Source organism: Pipistrellus hanaki, assembly GCF_964339955.1.
Source record: "Pipistrellus hanaki genome assembly, chromosome: 4".
NCBI lineage: Eukaryota > Metazoa > Chordata > Mammalia > Chiroptera > Vespertilionidae > Pipistrellus > Pipistrellus hanaki.
In genome coordinates this window covers 26,429,963-26,454,016 of record NC_140506.1, presented here as the reverse complement: position 1 = coordinate 26,454,016, position 24,054 = coordinate 26,429,963, and the positions used below count along the sequence as shown (strand labels likewise).

Sequence of the window (24,054 nt, the reverse complement as noted above, 5' to 3'; positions counted from 1 at the left end):
TGTAAAAAATCAATAAAATATATTTTAAAAAAATAAATGATGGTACAGCTTAGAAAAATAATTAAAAATAATTAAAAATGATAAGCAGGTTTGCAGATCAGACGCTATTATTAGCTCATTTTCTCAGCACAATCCAATCCTGTGTTTACTGTCATTTTCTGCAGCTTTCTAACTTGGGAAGGCTTCTAAATAGGACCTTGCACTGTCATTTATGGCAATTCTTCCCTCTGTATGTAGTCATCCCCACTTCCCTCATCTGCATCTAGATATTTATCTAACAACATTACCATTTTCTTCTGATACCATCTCAGAAACTCAGGACAGGTGGCAATTAACCTTAAAGGGATTAACATATATGAGGCTTTTTACAGTCTAGAGTTATTCTTGGAATCCTAACAGTCACCAATAGGTCTGAATAGGGCTTTAGAAGTGAAATTGTACTTTCCTCATTTTCACAACATATAGCTGTGGGTTGCCATTTTATTAACACTTGTAAAGTGAGAATACAGTTAATGCTCTGGCCTCCCTAGGAATGAACAATTAAACTGCAACCAATTTTTATTCAAATACTGAATTACTAAACTCTTACTGGGTATCTATCCCTGTGTGAAGCATTGCAGGAAATATACAAAAGCCATAAAACAATATTCTTGATGTCAAATGATGTATAATCTGTGGAATGACAGATCTCAGATCAAATGGTTAGTGGAAAAGACAGTATGTGAACCCTAATTTGTGTCCATGTGGACTACAGTGAAAAGCATCTCACTGTCTGTTTGAATAATGCACAAGTCTATGCTATCTTTCAAAAAATACGTATGTTTCCTTTATTCATTTTTTTTGCACTTAAAATTCTTCAATAAGTTATATCTCCCCAAAGATGTACATCTGTCCTCTACATTTCTTTACCGTGTTGTGTTGCCTTAATATTCTGAAGTCTATCTCCCATTCATATTGACCTCTGAAAATCCATTCATTAAAAACTTGAAATGAATACATTCCACTTCCAAGGCATGTTGCCAGTTATTAGACAAAGTGCAAAGTGGTTTTCATCTCCTCACTTTTATCATTGTTGTGTTCTCTGTTCCCTCCTACTCACAGACCTCTCCTTTACCAGCTCCTCTTATCACCCCTTAACTGTATTGCCCCAAAGTATAGCCCATCACCCTTTGGACTCTTATTTTGAAAGCGATTTTGTGTATGTATTAACCTATCAGCTTTTGTCAGATAACGTATTGCTCAGTATCTCTGGCCCTGCAACCTCAGGTGAACTCCAGATCAGATCTGTAGCACTTAAACGCTTTCTGTAAATCTGCACTTTCTTATTCCACTGTGTCTCACAATCATTAATTTGTACATGTTCTTCATTAATAAGTGAGCTTTAGATCTGTAGCACTTAATTGCATTTGGAAATTTACACTTTTTTTTTCAACTGTTACATCACACTCATTAATTAATAATACAGGTCTACAGTTGCTCTCACAGAAAATAATGCAATAATTAATAAATGATAATACAAGAATAAACTGTTTTTGTGTACTCACAACTGTAAACCTATTTTTGCCTATTATTTATCATTAATTCCTTTTATTAAGGGTGTCTGCTCTTCTTCATCCCAAAACAACTTCCTTTTTCCAATGGTTCTATTTCTGTTATTTTTATCCCACTTTCTTGGGCTTGAAATTTAAGACATTTAGTCATTCTCTTACACATAATTAACACACTATGACCTTTATAATAAAGTGTAGTAACACTATCTGTGAGGCATTTACTAAACTATGGAAGCAGAGAGGACTAGGAGAGTTTGCCATCCAGGGAAAGCCAGGCTAAAGGAGCAATGTTTGCATTAACATGAGGCAACAGAAATCATGGCTCAGTTAAGGAATGACAGTCTGGTTGGTGTGAGTAGGGAACTGTGACAGGAGAGAAAGACTATTTGAATACAGTATATGGGATCTAAAAGCCACAACGGTTTGTAGCTGGATTTGGCATGGTCACATTCTTACTTTTATTGCATTCTGATTAATCTATTGTTGAGTGATTATAAACCAAAGTTATGCAGGAAAGTGGATCATGTTGAAATCCACAGAAAAAAAGAAGGTTAAATATGAAGGAGGCCCAGGGCAAGGGACTGGTGATGGGATAAAGAGGCTGGTCCAGATGCAAAGGGCTTACAGAATGGGTGTTTGTGGTGTATGTGTGTGAGTGTATGTGTGTGAGTGTGTGTGTGTGTGTGTGTGTGTGTGTGTGTGTGTGTGTTAGGGCATACCCAGAGGAGAAGAAGAATGAAAGGAAATGCTCTGGGTGATTTTATATGTATTGTTCTAGTTACGCTTCCCTATTAAGAAAACCCCTTAGAAATTTCAAATTAAGCAGTACCAGTGAAGGTTTGTGATTATTTATTTGAATGAAATATTTTGGAAAAACTTTACATGCTCTTTAAGTTGAAATATAAGCATTTAATTTATTGAGAAAGTGAGAAGGAAACTATCACTTCCTAATAGACAGGATGTCATCACCTTATTATTTATTTATAAATAGGTACTCATTACATAGGTGAGGCACAAGGAGAAGATAAGATGCATGATGGTTGTAACAGTGACCATAGGCCCATTACATGCGTATGCCACCCTGCACTTCTCCAAGTATGTTCACCTCTGCTCTCTCGTTTGGCACTTTTCACAGTCCCATGGATAGGGACACTCGTTACGTCATTTTACAGATGAGAGATCTAAGGTCCTGAGAGCTTAACCTTTTTAAAGACATACAACAAACACTTTGATGGTTTCTAGAAGAACATTATTTTGATGAAGCCACTTAAGCAAAGTGCTATGCACCATTGAAGGAAGACTGCTGAGGAACAGAACTACCTGCTGACCAAATACGTTGACCAAATTAGTTAGTCGGCACTGTGAACATTTGGTTTTCATTTATATTTTAGGAATAAAATAACAGCTCAGATTGGTTAGAGTAGAAATAAAGAAAATATGTGGCCAACTCTTGGAAATATATATATATGTACGTAATTCTCCAGGACTAGGCTAAACTCAGCATCTAAAATTCTTATATATGGCAGAGAAGTTCCTGGCAGCTTCTGCTCAGAAGATTGTCATATCATTTGCTAAATGTTTTCTCAACTGAGGGGTTGGCTGCATTTTTAATTAGTATCATTTTCTTACACATTTAGCCATTATTGATGACACCTAATTTATGCCAGTGTATTGTTTGAGATGCTATAGATCCATGAAAACAAGATAAAAGTTTTGTTCGAATCATGCATTTCTGTCTTAAAAAAAAAAAAAAAAAAAAAGAAAAAAGAAAAAAAAGAAAGAAATTTAAAAATAGAAATTTATTTCTATATAAATCTCTATTTCCACTTACATATCAATCACTTTACATATTTGCTTGTCAGTGTTAGATCCTTGGTGCATTGTTCTTAATGCATTCTGTATTATTTCCGAAGCCATATAAGGAAAGTTAATCACACTGCTAGAACAATTATGTGATGTGTTTCTTCACATAAGATATGCAGGGAGTATTAAATCCTCCTCCCTACATCCCTGCAATATGAGACATAAAGATGTCCTTCACAAATACGGCGAAAGAGAGCCTTCAAGAAAAGCTAAGTCGGAAGTAGCAGACACGGGGCTCTGAGGGCCTGGTCAGATGTGCTGAGGAAACATCCCCACTGATTCCATCTGCTTATGGCCGTTTCTCTCGGGCTTTGTGCTGGCTTTCCTGAAGGGTCTTGAGACTTCAGAGTTTTGCTTAGCCTAGATTGAAAAACTAACTTGCTGTCACTGACTACTACAGGTATATCTAAAACATATGTGAGGCATTAGTTCCTCCTTTCCTCTCATCGAATGCAGACAAGTTAGAAGCAGAAAGAGAAAGAACAGCTCGCACCTCAGCAAATGTGGGAGGCTGCACTGTGACAGGAAATCACTTATGCAATTCAGTGAAGGACTTTGTCCCCTAGCAAATGTTATGAATGATCCCAAGACCATTGTTTCACTTCTAGAAAGAACATGCCTGCCTGCAGATCGCATGTTTCCATGCCTAATATCCATGCCTGCTTTGAGACTTAGAGAAGTTCAAATTAAATTTGTTATTTCCACCATGGCCAGTTTTGTTTCTTAGGCTGGTTATTTTATTTTATTTTATTTTATTTTATTTATTTTTATTTCAGTTTTGGTGAGTGTTTCTTTGGGAGGATGGGGATTTGTTTTGTTTTCAGAAAAATCAGAACACAGGCATTCTGATTTATATGTTACCTAAAGGTCCCTTGGGCGATTTTTTCAAAGTACATTAAAGTACTTTAAATTGCCGAAACCGGTTTGGCTCAGTGGTAGAGCATCGGTCTGCGGACTGAAAGGTCCCAGGTTCGATTCCAGTCAGGGGCATGTACGTTGGTTGCGGGCACATCCCCGGTAGGGGGTGTGCAAGAGGCAGCTGGTTGATGTTTCTCTCTCATCGACATTTCTAGCTCTCTCTCTCTCTCTCCCTTCCTCTCTGTAAAAATTCAATAAAATATATCTAAAAAATAATAATAAAATAAAGTACTTTAAATTTTTAAAGTACATAAAAATTTCATCTAATCATGGCTATTTTCAATTGTGAATATATTTTTACAGAAGCTTAAAAGAAGGCAGTTGATAAAAAGAAGTCTTACATTAAATTATGGAGTTGATTTCATGTATTGACTGCACACTTTGGGATTATTTATTATTATTATTATTATTATTATTATTAATGTCTTTTTTTGGAAGAAATCTAACTGAAGTTTTGTAAAGATTGCTCAAGAGCTGTGCAGCTCAACACAATAGCCATTAGTCACATGTGGCTTTTTAATTAAGTGAATTAACATTAAATAAAAGAATAAAACAGTTCTTCACTTGACGTCCTGGTGTCTTTCTAGTACTAAGTGGCCGCATGTGGCTGGTGGATAATGTATTGGACAACACAGAGAGTGTTTCCGTCATTGCACAAACTGCTGTGGGCAGTGCTGTTTTAGAGTCTAGAATATGTATTACTCTGTGGCTTCAGCATAGCTGAATCGATGTGAGGGTGCAGGAAGCAGAGGTGGTGGAAACTACAGTATTGTAAAGCCTGCATTTAAATCCAGCTACACTGCACATTTCTATACCTTAGGATTTCATGACTCAGTAAGTCTTTATCCAGGAGACTGAGCTGGGGTTACTAACTGCTCACTTTGTAAATAAAGGGCTCTAACAAGCAACTTTCCATCAACATACACAATCACTTTATAAGTAAAAAATAAAGCGTTTTCTAAAAGAATTTAGCTTTTATAAAACCTCACTCCCTGTTCTCTCTTTGGTGCAGACCAGTGAGCGTGCGGTTGGGCAAGTACCAGGTCTCAGCGTGGCATTGGAAACCAATGAACTCTACCACCGGCCAAGGGCACCACCAGGGAGACGTTAGCTCGCTGAGCCTAGTTCCTTATCTTAATAGGAATACGAGCATCAATTTAATGCAGAGCCATCATAATTAAATACCGTGTATCAGTAGAGCTCAGTGTCTGGTACATAGTAGGCATGCATGTATGTATTGTGCTCACACTCACTACTCTCTACTCTGTACTTGATCGTGCATGTCCTTTTAATCTACCAAATCTTTCTACCATATGAGGATCTTTAAAACATTATTGTACTAGCTACTCATAAATCTTCTCCCACGGAGCCCATCCTGGAGATAAAGAGAACAGGGCCACTGACGCTAATCATGGGCCTGTGACATAAAGTAAACTGTGAAAGAGCCTGGTCCTAGGACACAGAGTGAGGGCACATGTGGATGCTTGCTGTGTACTCAGCCCTTTCCCCTTTCTCCTTCCCCTCCATGGAAGTCAGCACTCAAAGCTCTGTGACAAGCACTGGTGCCATCAACACTTCTGGAAGTCTATTGTGTCGGCTTTTAGTAAATAAAATAACTAAATGTGTTTAGTGAGTGTGTCTACACACATGTACAAGACAGGTTTTTTAAATTTAAATGTTATATTGTTGACACTATTTCAAATGTCCCCCATTTCCTCCCCACTTTGCCCACCTCCACCCAGCCCCCCAGCCGTGGCCCTCACCTTGTTGTCTGTGTCCATGGGTTATGCATATGTTCTTGGATAATTCCTTTACCTAGCCCCCACCTTCACTCCCCTCCCTCTGGCATTTGTCAATCTGTTCTATGTATTCATGCCTCTGGTTCTATTTTGTTCATCAGTTTATTTTGTTCATTAGATTCTTTTTGAAATTAGAAAATATTTGTATACATACTTTTGAAAACAAATTGTCTTTCATGCCATCATATAACTGACACACTTGAGGGCATGTATGGACAGCATAAACCTTCCCTAACAAAGCCTAAATTTTTATTTTATGACAAGTAAAGAAAAGATTATACTATAGACTAGAGAACTTTTTTGCTTATGTTGCATTAACTCTGATTTCATTTGCTTTATCATCGGTATATGTGATATGAGCACACATGGGCCAATTCAGGAGTCTTGTTTTAGGATTTTTTTGGCCAACATCAGGCCAGTCTTTAATTTTTAAATTGTTAATAAGAAGTGAGCAAGTTATTTAAGTTTCAGAAGACTAAATAACTTCTAAGGACATATCTATTTCTAAAGTTATATGATTTTTTGGGTTTTAATTTTGTAAGACTTTACTTTTTAGAGCAGATTTAGATTCATAGTACATTATGTTAGGTATTTGTTTATTTCAGGTCTGTACTTTAATGAACAGGGGAGTGGAGACTGGTGAGTAGGTATGGCTAATTTTTCGGTGTTGTCTAATAGCTTAGGCACCTGGAAATATTTTATGTACATATCAAAAATGAGAATGTACTTCTTTCTCTATAATTTTAAAAGGGGTAAATCAAGGGTAGAATTAATAAATGGGTGATAGTTTTGAGTCTTAAGGAAAGAAAGACACCAGGATTTCAAAATACCAATTTTCCGTATGTTTACCAAATCCCTAATCCTATTGACAAACTCAGAGGCGAACTTCTTTCTAGTTTTATAGCAACAGAATGAAGCACAGAAGATCAAAAGTTTTTGCAAGATTGGATTTATAAAGTAAGCCCCAACCCGTGGTTTCTCTTCAGTGGGCTGGTTCATGAGATCACTTGTCATGCTGAAATTTGTGGTGCCTGATATTCAGAGGCAGCAGCTGCTTTGTGCCACTAATGCTCTTAGTATCATAGGATTGGGGTTCTTTGCTCAGTAATGTGTAAACTTTCTTCTAATTAATTGCATCTCCTTTTTCTTCTGACTTGGTGATGATAAAACATGGAAAAGTTTCTGGTTCCCAATGAGGTTTCTGTAAGAGGGTTTGGTTTGCCTTTGGATTTTCCTCCTTTAGTTTTTCCCAATGTTTCTGGCTTCTTATTGCAGAAAGAATCAGGATAGAAAAATAGGGTAGAAGATGATAAACAAATAGGAGAAGGATGGCCCAAGGCAGAAGGATTTTCTTGACTCCAGGATCAATCCACTTTGGAAAAACATAAGATTCAATAGCACACTTTAAGCCTTCTTCTATTCCCCTTCGTCAAGTAGTGCTGGCTGAGACTCACTCAGCAAGAAGTTGGCAAGAAAAGGACATAGTGCATAACCTGCCTTTTGCTGAGAAATTTGCTACTGACATGCTAGAAATAATCTTACTATTACCAAAAGGAGACAATCAATATATTTGGCAAACACAACTTCTGGGTAATTCAAGTACTTCTTGCTAAGCACAGGGGAGAAGCAGCCCCCTCAACCTGGGCTGGAGGAGGTCACTGTTTCAGCCCATGGGGCCCAGGGTTGGTGACTAAGCACCTCTTTCCACACGTGAAACTAGAGACCAGCATGGCATTGACTGCTGTGACTGTTACCAGAGTACTGATCTCCTCATCAGATATCTCCATGCACTCATACATACCAAACACATGCATTAACATCCATATACATACACACATCAACATGCATATGTATGCACAAAACACACATTAACATACATACACACACACACACAATGTCAACACTTTATTTATGAGCCCACCTCCACCCTCACTCTTTCCCCACCAGTCCCCATAAGTACTCCAATTCTTAAAAGAAGCAATTTTTCCTAAAGCATACCCCAGATGCTTTTTTTAAAAAGTGTTGTTGTTATGTTTGTTTGTTTATTTGTTTTCCTTTAAGTGAAAGATAATGTTGTTTAATCTTCTCCAGAAAAGTCATGTCATCAGGAAATACAATTTCAGGTCTCCAGACAAATTTGAATCTAGCATCTCCCCAATTATAGGAAGCAGCAATATTCTTATTGTGTGGTATTATAATCCCTTCTAATACTTCAGTTATTTTGGTTTCCTTTTTTATAATGTTCTTTGTTTTGAAAATTGCTTTAGTGTAGCATTTCAGAGTTATTTTCTACCATAGGTGTTTTTTTTTGTGTGTATATATATTCAATTCATTAAAACCCACACATATTTTAAGCCAAATTATATATAGTAACAGAATGATCTTCTATGAATCTTAACTACCAAATCTGATATTTTTTTATGATAAGCAAATTGTAGGATACAATTAAAATATGCTTACCATATTTTCCGGCATATAAGACGACCCCCTAATTTTACAGTTAAAACATAGGTTTAGGCCTATATTCGCTGTATAAGACTACCCCCCACTTCAAAGAAAAGACTTACTTTGCCATCAAGATCTGCAGGTAATTTTTGTGCAATTTTGGTCTTTTGCCCCCGATTTTCAGTTGACTTTTTTTCATTTCAAAAGTCGTTTTATACACCGGAAAATACGGTATATACATTTTCTTCCATATACAAAATAATATATATTTTGCATGCATTATTGTACTTGTGACAGTGAGACTGATAAGGCATCTTAATACTGAGGTGCAAAGACAAGATTTTAGAATTATATATTCAGTACATACTCAAAGATAATGTAAGCATAACAATTTTGAAAAGAAAAGAATATAGTATATAATCTGCCCTTTAGTGAGAATATTTGTCACTAAAATGCTAGAAATAATTTTACTGTTACTAAAATGAGACAATTGAGATATTTGGGCAAAAAAATAATTTCTGAGTAATACAAAAGAGTAAAATATCTTCACTAAAATTATAACTGTCTCTATGCTTTGACAAAAAAAAGAAAGCAAGACCTATAAATTATTTTAAATATAATGTATTCTAAATACATCTATAGTGCTAGGAATGAAATACAACCAAAGAAAGAATTAAGTATTTTAAAATACATTCACACCCTTTTGGGCTTAGAGTGATTCAAACCAATGTTATTCATGTAAAAAAAAAATAGAAAATTTATTTCCAGAGATTAATTCCCATGGATGATGTGCCTTAGTCAAGATGACTTAATTCTTAGAAAATAAACTTTGCAGTCAGGCAATTGCAAATAATAAAATGGAAGAAAACAGTGTGCCTTGGGAAAATATCTAGATTTCATATTACCCTAATTTTGGCTATCTGAATAAACTCTACCAAAAACAGGTGGCCCTAAAAAAAAATGTTAATTCTGAAACTAAGGGGATGCAAAATAAGACAGGTTTCCTTTAAATTGTGTTCCAACCTTTTCTGCTTTTTCTTTTCCCACACTCTGAATTTCAAGATCTCTGTGTAATTTGATGACGACCATAACAACTGGCCCAATTATTGCTAATGACCCGTTCACTAACGTCACCCGTATGCTGAAGCTTACTTCCTGAGAGCTGTTTTGGGTCACTTAGGTCCTTCTCAGAGTCCGTGAGTGACTGAGCAGTTCCGTTGCAGGGTTCTAAGTAAGGGTCATGACCAGCTTTCTGTGTCGAATAACTGCCTTCACTTTTGATTAAACAGCTTCAGCCAGCCAGGTCAAGAACTGTCCCATGGAGATTTTGGAAATCCTTCTCACCAATTATTCACGCTAAGCAATGCCGCAGAAGAACTCGGGGCCCTGGTTTCACACTTTTCTCCACGTTGCACAACTCTCCTTGCCTTTCTCTGTCCCTCTGGGGCACGTCATGCTGACACCTTGCTCTTGCATCCCAGGCTCGGTGTAGCTAGGGTTGCTGCAGCAACAGCACACACGGGGTAACATTCCCCTGTAATTACAGCGGCTGGACGTGAGTCAGTTGAGAAGTTGCCCTGGGTTTTTATTAGCGTATGATGCAGTCCCATGTCATCTACAGTTCCCAGCCCATCCAAGACTCACACACCATGATGCCGAACACGCGATGCTCATCCCCTTCACATGGTAGATGGACCAGGGGCCTCTCCCCAAAGCCACTGCAGTTGCTGGCTCCTTCCACAGTACTCTTTCCTGATATCTACAGCGAGCAAAGCTCAGGCCCCACTGCTTAAACTCTGTTTCTACTAATGCATATCCTGCGTGCTTAATAAGCAGCAGTGACCTTGGCTGATGGTCTAGAAGCTCCTCTTCTTACTCAGGGAACTGGACAGTAGTTAGCATCCCGGAAGACATACTTTCATCCCAGTGGCTGGGAAGAACTTGTGCTGAAGCATAAGGATGGAATTACTGTAATTCTCTATGGGAATTTATGAAAGTGGACCTTTATCATTCGACATTGATCAAACGTGGTCCAAGAGTTAGTTGATAACCGCTAACACTGGATTTGCTTTATTTTCCAGACACGGAGATGACTTGATTGTGACTCCATTTGCTCAGGTAAGCACAGTTTGGTGCATGGGCAGGTTTCTCATTCAAAATTTAATTTGGGGGATTTGTTCTGGTTCTAAATCTACAAGCAAGCACAAGTACAGATACAAAATCTATGGTTCATTCAAGTAATTCGAAGGCAATTCTAGAACATGTGACCTTGGCCATATTGGTCCGTTTCCTATAAACCCATACACCTGAAGAGTTTCTTTGCTCCAAATTACAGATTACTTAAGTGACATTTAAATGGGACCATGCTTTCTTAACTGACATAGCACTAAAAGCAGAAGGCTATACCATGGATTAAATCACATTTAGTATAATTAGGTACGTGATCAGTGCTTGAAATTGAATATTCCAATTCAGCCTCATGCTTTATTTACTCCTTTTTTTTTTACATGTCATTTGTACAAAGATTTAACTGAGTGATGTATTTGTATTTATTTGTTCCTTTTAGATACACACATCATGAAAATACTTTAACCACATGACATAAATACTAGAAGTTGATAAAATGATCTAAAGCATTTTGAAATATATGTAAAATGGTTGATGACCAGATTTTTCTTTTATCTAGACTAGGGGTGTCGAACTCAATCAGAGAAGGGGCCAAAATCTAAAATCCAGCCTAAATCGCGGGCCGAATGGTTTACTGAACAGTCATAAACTGACAATGTCATAAACTGACAGCGGAGTGCAGTGATGACAGCGTGGTGCGGGCCACATTGCAAGGCCTGGCGGGCTGGATTTGGCCCGCGGGCCTTGTGTTTGACACATGTGATCTAGACCAATGATCCTCAACCATAGCTATGCATTAGAATCACCTAGAAAGCTTTTATTCTAATCTGCAATTGAATTCAAAAATCTGGGCCCAGTACTTTTCCAGGGAAAGATGAGAGCCTCTGGTGTAGACAGACTTAGGACAAAACTGATTTAACTTGGGGCATGAGACAGGTTTCAAGCCAATGCTGACTATTAACAAGACATGTTAAATATTGGAATATGGGTAATCCAGAGAGATTATAAAAAAATAATTATGTCAGACTAGCTCTAGTGCCTTGGGCAACTAATTAAACTTCTCAAAGACTTCTTTTTTTCCAGTTGGTAAAATTGGAGGGAAAGGCTATATAATGATAAGCTTGAGTTCAAAGCCCAGCTCCACCTCCTGCTAAATGAATGGCCTTGGGCTAGTCACTGAATTCTTCCAAGCTGGGTTTCCTCCTAAATGACAGTGCCAGTGCCAAGAGCACCCACCTCATAAGGTTGCTAAGAGATTGAAAGAATACCAGGCTTATAAATAGCATAATTTCTACAAAATAAAATGCTTAATGAATTTTTAGTGTTATCAGTAAGGGCTTTTTCACTCACAAAATGTCACACTAGGTGTTTTTTTGAAATGCATAATGACAGTGTTTGGATAGTAGAATTATGTATAATGCTTTCACTTTTTCAAGTTTTCTGAAATTGTTTTAATTGTTATAATTTAGATGAAACATTTAATGAATGCATAAATAATACAACTGTATAATAGTGGTTTTTAAATTAATGAAGGCAATTAAAAGTATAATAAAACCTCCATCCCTTTCAGGCAGTTCATGTCTTATTTGCTTAAGGTTTTGTGGAACTCATAAATTATTTCTAGTAACTCTATTTCTATGCTCAAAATAATGTATGCTCACATGTTTTAATCATGTTTTGTGATAGCAAAATTATCAAAAGCTAAAGATTTTTAATTGCCTATTAATGAGAACCCATTATTTTTTCTAAGAGCTGAGAATGGAGTGAAAAGATAAAATCAGGCAAAATATATAAATAACCATCACCAAATATAGAAACAGTCTTCCAACCTGAGCTTGTGCAGGTAGCTATTCCTGCTTCTAACTAAAATCTCTAGGTATTGAATATATCTAAATATATGATAAAAAATGAAAAAATATTTTGTACATGATACTTTCTTACTTCAAGTAGTATTTATTAATTTCTAATATATATTAATAAATCTGACTTGGTCTTTATCATTAGTGTTCTTAAATTCTAAGGGAATCTTTTCTTTTAAATAATCAGATATTTTCTATAGTGTACCTCTATAATCTCTAAAAAACTAATAGAATTTCAGTACACTAAGAAATATATATGTGTGTGTAAAATATCACTTAGTCTGTGTTAATAAACTGTTTAAATAAATGTGTACTTAATACCCTTAGAAATTATAACTTTGAAGATAAACCAACTCTGTGTAATATATAGGCATATCTGATGCCTGAAAGTAATCCACAATGTATTTAGAAGAGTTTACTTATGATTAGCTTGATGATTCATATCACCTTGAAGAAGGTGGTCATTGCCCCAAAGATTGCAGATTCTTTTTTAAGTGGCTTCATCATAGTTTTTAAAAATGGAATTTTCTAGGGTATGGGGTATAGAAAGTTCCAGTAGAATTTAAAAAATAAATAAATAACATGTTAAAAACCCTGACCAATTTCACCATTAATAGAACATCTTTGGGAAACCAGATAAGAAAGAAGGGTTAGCAGCAGTCTTATCTTAAGCCCTATTAGGCATAACTACCTTATTTTGTTGATCTACTCAATTTTCAATAGAAGATAGAATAGTCACCATTGAATGCTAAATATTATATTATAACGCTTAAAATATAAGATGTTTATGTCACTTGAGGTGATACCATTATTATTCAGCCTAATATATCACAGTGCTTTTGCCAATGGACAGAAGTCAGTTGATGTTAGACAAGTCATTCAGAGACATGTTCAAATAGACCAAAGAATTCTCCACTTTCCCCAGCATGCTTTGGAGTTTGGAATGTCATACTAAATTCTTGTGAAAAAGCCATACTACCTTCAAAATAATCTAATTTTGCATAGAGAGTGTAGAAAAGATATATAGGCAAAAGGGAGAAAAGAAAATTTCCCATAATTCCAAACCCCAAAATAACTGGTATTGACAATTTATTTTATATTTCTTTAGGCTTATTTTTCCCTGCATATTTTTTTTTTTACCACAATTCTTCTTGTTGTTGTTTATTGGTTTGTTAATCCCCACCCAAGAATATTTTCTCCATTGCTTTTTAGAGAAAAAGTGGGAAGGAGGGTGGAAGGGAGGGGAGAGAGAGAGAGAAACATCAATGTGAGAGAGACCCAACTGAGGGTATGTGTCCTTGACCAGGAATCGAACGGAGGCCCTTCAGTGAGTGGGCCAATGCTCCAACCACCGAACCACCCACCAGGGCTTTACCCTAAGTCTTTAAAATGAGCCTCTCACTATCTCACATGGACAAAGGTCTTCTCCCAAACCCATCTTATCTTCTACTCTTCTTAAGAACTCACTTCTTCTATGCCTGAATGTGTCTCCAAAACACAAAAGGATCTTTCCACTTTTCCTCCAGTTGTGGTTTCCTGTGTCACTAAGAGAATAAACTCCTAAATTATAAGAGAATTTAGGAAGTCATGCAAGGATATATCTTATGTTCATGGGCAGGGCTGAAGCCCAAATCATTTTGAATGTACATCATCAGAAAGGATCTTACAGTAACCCTCCCACGTCCACAACACTGCCAGAGTTAGAAATTTTTGCTGGTGTGTTTAAACTAAACTCTCTTCCACTCTCAATTTATTATGTTTCTAGAAGCCCAATGCACGAAATTTGGGCCCCTGCCTGCTGCCATCACTATGGCCCCCACCTCCTGTGGCTTTGTCCAGAAGGAGGTCATCCAATCTAATTAGCATATTATACTTTTATTATTATAAATTCCCTTGTAAGCTCAGCATCCTCTTTATCTTCTGAAAAAGTGACAGCTTTAAACATTTGATTTATTTCCATTTTGAAGTATTCTTCTATGTTAATTCCAAAATTTTTTGGTGTGGGAATTTCCTTAGGCACGAAGGTTAGGTGTTGAGAGAATCCCAGTGCAACGCCATATCCTACCACTTGGCAACTGGCATTTTTCTTCCAAGAGTGCAGAAACAATTTGGCTAGAGGTCTTGAAGGGACCAAGGAAATACAACACTGATGAAATGTAGGAAACTCTACTTTGTAGTCAGCTGCATTTGGACGCACCAGTCCCATTTTTTTGTTATGACTACCTTGTAAAACTCCAAGTCAACCAGAATTCTCACCTGGAAGTAAAAAAGAAGTGGTAGCCCAACTGACATGGCTCAGTGGTTGTCGACCTAACTAGGAGGTTACAATTCGATTCTCAGTGAGAGCACATCCCCAGTTGCAGCTCAGTCCCTACGGTGGGATGTGCAGGAGGTAGCTGATCAATGATTCTCTCTCATCATTAATGTTTCCTTCTCTCTCTCCCTCTCCCTTCCTCTCTGAAATCAATCAAAATATGTTTGTTTGTTTTTTAAAAGAAGTGGTATCTTTGGTCAAGGAAAAAACAGAAAATACCCAAATATGGTCTTGGATCCTGGCTGGACCCTCACATTATTCAGACTAAGCATATATGCCCGATTTCAAAATCCAGGGTAGGAACAACTGAGTCATTTTACCTTTAACCAAAAGACAGCAGCTCAGATAATTTTATTAAAAATGTAGTAGTTGTCAGCCCTGTGGAACATTACTCTTCTGTTGTCCACAGAACACTGCCAATGTTTTTAATGCCCCCGAATGATCCCCGATTCACAGAGCAGCAGCCGCCTGGGGCCTCATCACAGTCCCCCACTTGCTGACTCGAACAGGCTCCCCCTACCAGGCTGGGAAAGAAGATACTTATTACATTTCAGTTGCTTCTGTCTGTTAATTTTTCTATATCCTTCACTTAAAAATAAAATCACAGCTAGCATCTTCTGGAGATCTATAAATCAACATTTGTTGACATACAAAAAGAGCAATTTTGTATGGTTTGACCAACACATAATTTGGAAAGAGGTTTTATTTTCTATCAAAATGACCTTTCTATCTTATAAGTAATCACAATTTTACTTCAGTTTTGTTTTTTGGTGTGTTTTTTCCTGGAGGTAAAACCAAAGCAAGATATTCTTTCACCCCTCCCACTTCCTCCAAGGCCTGTGGCAACACATGGTCTGTGTTTTAGTGCCATCTGGTGGTATAGAGAGTATTTGGAATGAAAAACACAATCCTCAAAATCATTTCTTTGTTATTTTTTTAGGCAGGATTTTTTGTAACACTGTGGCCATATCTTTTTTTTATTATTATTGTTTAAAGTATTACATGTAGTAGTACATATATCTCCTTTTTTTCCCCAATGACGTTCCCCCAGTCTCTCCTACATCCTATCACATGCCCTTATCCCCACCCCACCCACCCCCAGTGTCTTGGGTCCATTGGCCGTGCTTATATGTATGCATATCTTTTTAAAAAAAAAGAAAGAAAGAAAGAAAGAAAGAAAGAAAGAAAGAAAGAAAGAAAGAAAGAAAGAAAGAAAGAAAGAAAGAAAGAAAGAAAGAAAGAAAACTTCTTAATATTTTCAATAAATTATTGTTATTCAAGTATACATTTCTTTTAGGCTGTTATGTTCAATTGTTTAACTATTTAATGAAGCCCACATTTCCTGCTATTTTCAGTGAATTTTCAGAAGTACCTGAGATTAGCATGCATAAATAACATTTAAACCCTTTCCTGGGCTAGTACATGATCCATCTTTATGTTTAAGTTTTCCATAACACTATTATAATTTTTCCCATAGTGTATATTTCTCACCATTACCAGTGTATTTTTTACCTTGACTTATTACAGTTTTGCTTGGGGGAACAGAAGAGAAAGGAATTACCTTAATTTTTTAACCATTAAGCTATGTGAATGAAAGCCTTAGGGACTTTTTGATTAGCAAGTATTCAGAATGAAGAAAATTACCGGAGCATTGAAACTCTGACAATGGTTCCTCCTAAAGAGTTGAATTCAAGGGGAATGAGACCTCCCCAAATTAGAAGCAAAAACTAATTGGACCCCAACTCAGTGTCTTGGTCAAACTGTTTCCAGTTCTCCCCTACAACCTAGAGTAGCAGATGCCTCACTCTTTGGTTCTATAATGCAAATGAGAGTATACAAGACCAAAATAGTGGCCCTGGCTGGTTTTGCTCAATGGTTAGAGTCTCTGCCTAGAGTCTCTGCCTGCAGACGAGAGAGTCATGGGTTTGATTTCTGGTCAAGGGTACATACCTGGGTTGTAAAGTTTGATCCCCATCCTGGTTGGGGCAGAGGCAACCTATGGATGTGTCTCTCTCACATCAATGTTCCTCTCTCTCCCTACTCCCTCCCTCTCTTCTACTATCTGGGGAGCCGGTGCGGGGGTGTGGGGGGTGAGGATTAACAACACCAAAAAAGATTAACACAATGCATTTGCAATGGAGATACCTAGAGTCAATCAACTAGGTATAAGATTTAAGATTTGTCTGGTATTTTTCTTTATATGTCTGCCAGTATTATGTATCATCATGTGGACAATAAGAGTAATATAAAACTTATAGACTATTTTTTGTTCTACAACAAAAACAATGATCTAGTACTTGCACACATAGGGAATGATGTATTTACAAGGTTATTTACTGCAGCAATGTTTGCAAAGGAAAATTTTAGGAAACAACCTAAAAGCTAAGTAGACCAGGGGACAGACAGCTCAATGTCTAGAGGAGGGACTGAGAGGGAAATGTCTTTATTAACCTTTTATTTTGACATATACATATGAGAGAACATATGTAGAGATTATCTAAAGTATAAAGAATAATACCAAAAATCAATACTTTAAGAAATGGAACAGCCCCAATATTTTCAACACTCTGGAGTATTCCTCCCCAATTTCATCTCCTGCCTCCTCTCAGAAATAACAATAATTTTGAATTTGCCTTTGTTATTGAGAGGGAGACATTTTACTTTTTACCCTTTTCTGTTTAAGTTCTGCATCTTCTGAAGATATAAATCATACAAAAATAATTACATTAAATTTAAAACCAAAACAAAGTAATGCGACTTAATATCTTTGTTAGGACAGAGTCAAAAGCCTTTATACTGAAAGCCAATTGTAGAATGTCTTTTATGACAATATTTTCTTTCAAATGAGCCCAGAACATGAACTACTTGCGGCACAATTTCTGTTTACCCAGCTGTCAAATGTAGTGCACTTAGTATAATTTATTAGAATAAAATTCTCAGAATTCTGAGGTTAGAATTTTACCTAGAGAACCGATCAAGGAGTGCAATAATCTTATTTAAAATGTTGTATTCGTGTATTTGATATTCCATCCTTAAAGCATAAATTAAGCCTGCATGATTTAGTGACGGTGGATTATTTATTGGATTTACTTCTGCATCATTCAAGATTTCATGCCGAATGAAAGACATCATGGTCCGATGTCAGCAGTGGGCTATTTGAATACGCTGTCCCAGGCAGCGTGACCTTTCAGTGCTGCGAGTTGTTTACATGTGATAATGAGCCAGGCTTTCCCAGTGACTGAGTTAATCGTGGTTGGCACCTTAGGAAGCACCGTTAACTCTTTCGGGGGACAGAGCTGAAGGTCACTGTCCCAGGGCATAAACAGTACCCCCATGACTTCCACAAATTCATGCCAATTTCAAAAAACATCTCAGACACTTTTTAGAATTTCTTAGAAAGTATTTAGACTGACTTTTGTTTAGGTCAGTGCCAAATGGGAGCAGAGGGAGGGAACCTGAAAATAGTTCTGGAAACCTTGGAGCAATTATAAATTTACATTTACACAAGTACAATATTTATATAGATTAGACATATTATATTTGTATAAACTACATATATTTATATTACCATTTTATATGATCAGTGACAGGCATTTGTAATTCCCTGTGCTCAGGCCAAATCATTAATCAAGTGCAGTGGTTCTCAACCTTTCTAATGCCTCGACCCTTTAATACAGTTCCTCATGTTGTGGTGACCCCCAACCATAAAATTATATTCTTAAGCTACCCTGCTAGTGGTTCTCAACCTGTAAATCGCAAACCAGGTTGAGAACCACTGCTACAGAGCCTAAGGCCACCGGAAAACACAGATATTTACATTATGATTCATAACAGTAGCAAAATTACAGTTATGAAGTAGCAACGAAAATAATTTTATGGTTGGGGAGCACCACAACATGAGGAACTGTATTAAAGGGTCGAGGCATTAGAAAGGTTGAGAACCACTGATCAAATGGAATGTTGCTAAAATGAGCGAATCTTCACTGGATACTTTCCTTTGCCGGGCATTGTTCTTGGCTCCTAACCTGTCATTCCATATCATCTTCACAACAACATTTTGAGATAGATATAACTATTCCAGTTTATAGATGAGGGCACTGAGCTCCAGGGAAATGCAACTTGTCTATATAAGTTCACACATTGGAAACAGAGGTTGTCTGAGTTGTTATATAGTACCTGATAGCATATTTGTTATCTGTGTTTTAGATAATTTAACATTCTGGTTGTCACCCAGATTACCTATAATCTCACCTAATCTGAGTTTCACCCTAGAGAAAACTTTCCCATTCTAGGAGAAAGTAAGGAGCTCTTGTAACCTTCCTAAGTCTCACTTCTAGTTCTTTTCCACTTTCTAGTTTCACTGAATTAGAAAAAGGAAGGGCTGTCAGAGATAGCGGAACCCATTGGTCCTGCCTTTGGTGTATGGATATGTTGTGTCACGTATTAAACGAAATTTTATTGAGTATCTTCTGTGAGCCAGGCACTGTGCACATACATGGTGGTCCGATTTTATGTGAGACATGCCTCCCTGAATACCTTATAATTCATGATTCAAACAATCCTAACAAAGCAAATAATTTCTGTTTACTAGCTAGACTAGCCATGTAATAAAGGTGAAAAAAAAATTTTTTTTAATTTACTTAGTTGTTGACTTTCAAATGATGACATTCTTGATGAGTTTCTGAAGAGAATTTGAGGGTAATTTTTTTTTAATTTCACCTTTAAAGTGAGACTTTAATCGTGTTTTCTATTACACGGTTTCAAATTTACATAGAGATGAAATCATGCTATATGTGTATCGCTTGAGATTTATTGTGTTAGTGGCCGTGGAGACTGCTGGGACTGTCCCCCTGTTCACAGACCATGCGGAGAAGCAGAGGGAAAGTCCTTTTCGTCGGGCCTCTCTAGGTTTCACACAGATGCATGTAAACCTTACTGAGTAGGTGGAGATGCTTCAGTAGGATAATATGAAACCAAGTTGCAAGCAATATCAAGTTTTCATTTAACAAGCCATTTTTCTAAATTGGCAAACCATTTTAAATTGCATTAGAGATGGCCCTACTTCCAGAAGTTTAAAGAATCTTTGTTTTTTTCTTTTATCCTAGGTCTTGGCCAGCCTGCGAACTGTACGAAACAACTTTGCTGCATTAACTAATATGCAAGAGCGAGCACCTAGCAAGTAAGTTACCCTTTGTTTGCTGCCCTTCATCCTGAACTTTCATACAGTGTTTTTTCTCAGTTTCATTGACCTGGAGGCACTATATTAGATTTCTCTCTGAGTCCTCCCTTGCCTTGTTGTCCAGCCATTTACACTAAGTCATATGATGCCCTGTTAATTTTCTATAAATACTTGGTAGTGATGGTTCTAATGTCAGAACTGAAGCAATATGACAAATAAATATGATGAGTCCACCTGTCAGAAATCACCTGGCAAAATCAGTCCTCTGCCCAGTTATTTACACGCAGGGTAACTTTATAGTTTTGGCTTACTTCATAAATTAACCACGGACAAATCATCTCATCAAGCCTAATGTCAATCCAAAGTCATCCTCTTAACTCTAAGTCAGTGATGACTTAGGGAAGCATCAGAGCATAGCAAACATCTTTGATTTTTCTGCCAACTGTTACCAACCCTCAGATCAACAGCATCATGGAGCAATTAATAAAATTGTAATTTCTGTGATAACAGAGGAAGCACTTGAAAAAAAGGAAGCTGAGATAGGAAATGATTACATGGGGGGGGGGTCTAATAACTGAAATATTTAAAGAGAAAATTAATTTTAAGATTAAATATAAAACTGATTAATTATTCAAACGCTCAATATTTTGATAATCTATTATTAATAATAAAATATTATTAAAATATCAACTCTAATCAATTGCCAGGAAAAAAACACATTTCTTTAAATCAATATTAGGAGAACAATAAGTAGAAATTTATTTGGAATTATAATTTATCTAAGTGTATAAAATTTCATAGTAGCTACTACTTCTTAAAGAGCACAAAAATCTGAACTTTTCATCCCATAATAATAAAATTGACCTCCCAAATTCACATTTTTCATGGTTGTTTTGTTTGTTTGTTTGTTTGTTTTTTAAAAGCTCTAGCTATTGTGCACCTATTTCCTTTGGTATAAAAAGGTTTCTTAGAAATCAGTATAAATGCCTTAATCCAAATAATTGCATAGAACTAAGAAGCTTCAGTTGTCTGTCCTGCTTTCTAGGTAATGAATTTGCGTAGCCCCGTTCCCTCAGCCTGAACTTTTTTTTTTCTTACTTTCTTCTTCCTGTCCTCACCCACTGGGCTAATTGTCATTCATTCTTTAGGTCCCAGCTTAATTATAATTTCTTTTGGGGCATCATCCCTAAGAGTCAACATACACACACCCCTAAACTGAATGATATATCTTTCCATCTCTGTGTGAGCGTGTCCTATACCCAACTCCTGTGTTAGCTCAGATGTCTCTATGCTCAATTCACCTGTTTGCTTGTCTAAACTGAGTGATCTTGAGAATGCTAGTCCCCAGTAGCCTGGGTTGTTTTCCCTGTGCCTGGCATAGTGCTTGGTGCTGAGTCATCCCTCTGCACGTGCTCGTTGTCTGGAAGACCAAGGTGGTGACATATTACGGGGACCTGAGGGGACATGAGCGTGTGCTCGGAGGTATTTACTCATGGCCGCAGGTCTTCTGTGCCCCATGGCCACACCCAGTCTGCTCACTCCAAGGAACCCCTGGGGCTCTGGCATTTGGTATCTCAGTCACCTCCTGTTTGGAAAGTCTGAGTCCTGCAGGAGGGATGGACTACTGGTATCTCTCCCAATCCTTTTCAGTCTTAAGTTTTATCCAGGAAATTGTTTTAAGTGGCAAACAAGAAACTTTATAACTCCTTTTACACTTCCTTCAGATATAGACACTTGGGTACCAGCATCTAAACCTATGGGAGGCAAACAGTTGATCAGACAGAAGGAAGGCATCAGCCTGACCTTCTGTGTCCAAGGAGGGACCTGAGTTCCATTCTATGCAAGACACAAGTTTTTAATTGATTGACAGTGACAGAACAGGTTAAAATGGAAAAGAGCAGCCAGCAGAAGATCAAAAGTCATACATATCTTATGCCTGATCTTGGCATACAGTATGCTGCCCAGGACGACATCTAACCAAACAATATTATCGGATAGACTCTCTCTTTGGTCAATGATTTGTATTTCTTTTATTGATTCAAACCAAATCAGCCTCCTTAGACATCAGAATGGTAAAATTCACTACACACAGCTAAGCTCTGTTCCTTTCAGTGATAGCAAAGTATATGTCACTCTGCCTTGTCCCATATGACCTTGGGCACTCACAGAGCCAAGCTCACCCTTGAATTCTGTGGAAGGAAGGCATCTAAGCAATCCACTGGCTGGCCTAAAGAGAAATCTTTATTTGCATGTCCTAACAAAAATAATCCTTTCCATTAAAATGGCAGATCTGAAATGACTCAGAGAGTCATCAAGTCAACAAGCACCCCATATTGACTGCTTTGTATTTTTCTCTCTTTGTCAGAAGATCACCCATGTGCAACCAACCTTCCATCAACAAAGCCACCATAACAGGTAAGAAAGGTCTGGGAGCTTACTCTTCTCATGTCAAGGAAGAAACCATATTTCCCAAGATTCAATATCATATTAACACCAATTTTATACGGCAATTTTTGAATCTTAAAGAAATTAATCCTTTATTCTCTCCATACCATTTCTCTCATGGATCGCACAAACTGTCCATTGGAACTATTCCTTGAAAAATCTTTACTGAGGTACCACTTTTGGAACACTTTAAATGTGTGTTTATTTAGCATTGCTCGGCATATATATTTTGAGAGTAGCTTTTCCTTCAAAATGTTGACATTGTTGTTGCTGGTTTTATTATGTTATCAGTGTGAGGTTAATATTTGGTAGTGTGGTCTAATGACAGTGAAAGCATAAATGAAAGGTACCTTCCTAGTTTATCATTATCCCAGTTGTGTATAGAAAGCACACCCTTCCAGTGGTCCCTGATTTGGACCCAGAGAGTTGAGAATAAATTCAGCTTGGGAGGGGTGAGAAAAAGTAATTATACAATGTAGAAAAGTTCAATGGAATCAACAGAACAGAAGTTGGGGAAGAAATGTGGATAGAAGTATGAGGGACATAAAAGGCGGAAAAATAAAATTATCCCAATTCCTGTTAGTCTATTTTAGACATGAGACTTGACCTCAACTGAACCGAAACAGAACAAATGGTCTCATTTTACTGAACCTGAAATCAAATTGACTTCATTTAATCATTTCTTGAAACCCCAATTGATTCATTATTATAATTGACTGGGAAAGAAAACCTATGTTTTCTAAAATTATTACCAGAAGGAAATTAACATATTATCTAAAATATACCAATATTTCATTTGCTTCAAGTGTCTCCCTTGGACTCTAACTCATAATAGGCTGAGGAGCAGCTTATTAAGTTATAGTGAGTGACTAGTCAGCACTTTTCAACCTGGCTTGTTAGTGATTTTTACATCAGAGTTGATTCTGCAACACTTATTAAAGCTGTTTTTTCCTGAATGTCTTTTCTAATGAGACTTGTGTTCAGTGAATATTAAATTATTGGTTATTTTTTCCATGTTTATTTCAAGATTTTTATTGGTGATGATTTTCAACTGTCATTTCATAGTACACATCTGTTTCACCACTGTTGTTCTTGACATTGATCGAGAGATGAATAATAACTGAAATTCTTGTGTATTAAAGTTCTTTGAGTAACAGATTTCTTTTTCAAAAACCCAAATTAAATGTCAGTTAGCTTACGTTTGAACTAGGTCAGATATTTCTATAGTCCCACTGTCCCTAGGCCCCAGGCCAGGAGCTTGTGGGTACAAATTAGGCCATATTAGAACTAGACCCTTTGTTTCTATCCATTATCTATGTTAAGGGATGAACAGGCTAGGCTTGTGTGAGCATGTGCCTGGGGCCTCTAGTGAGAGACACCCAGTAGAACCTTGTTCCCAGTGCTGCTTCTGGGCACTAGTTCTGACCCCTACGAAGAGGGGCAAACCCTCCTCCCCACCCCTGTTGTTTTTGGACTAAGCAAGACTCCAACATTGTGTTATAAGCAGAGTGCAGTGCTATTTTGGTGCCTGAAACCTTTTGTAGTTGAGGTCACA

At 37.1% G+C, this 24,054-nt stretch overlaps 1 protein-coding gene across 8 annotated transcripts in view; it reads left to right on the top strand.

Annotated features, from left to right (window-relative positions):
* The window catches only part of PDE4D (phosphodiesterase 4D), a 1,156,670-nt gene that overhangs the window by 971,986 nt on the left and 160,630 nt on the right, over positions 1-24,054 (top strand). For all 8 annotated transcript variants that reach the window (XM_084880599.1, XM_084880598.1, XM_084880600.1 and 5 more), the window contains 3 exons: positions 10,657-10,693; positions 19,981-20,054; positions 22,420-22,469. In XM_084880599.1, coding sequence (XP_084736725.1) covers positions 10,657-10,693; positions 19,981-20,054; positions 22,420-22,469 — 161 coding nt within the window. The remainder of the gene's footprint in view (positions 1-10,656; positions 10,694-19,980; positions 20,055-22,419; positions 22,470-24,054) is intronic.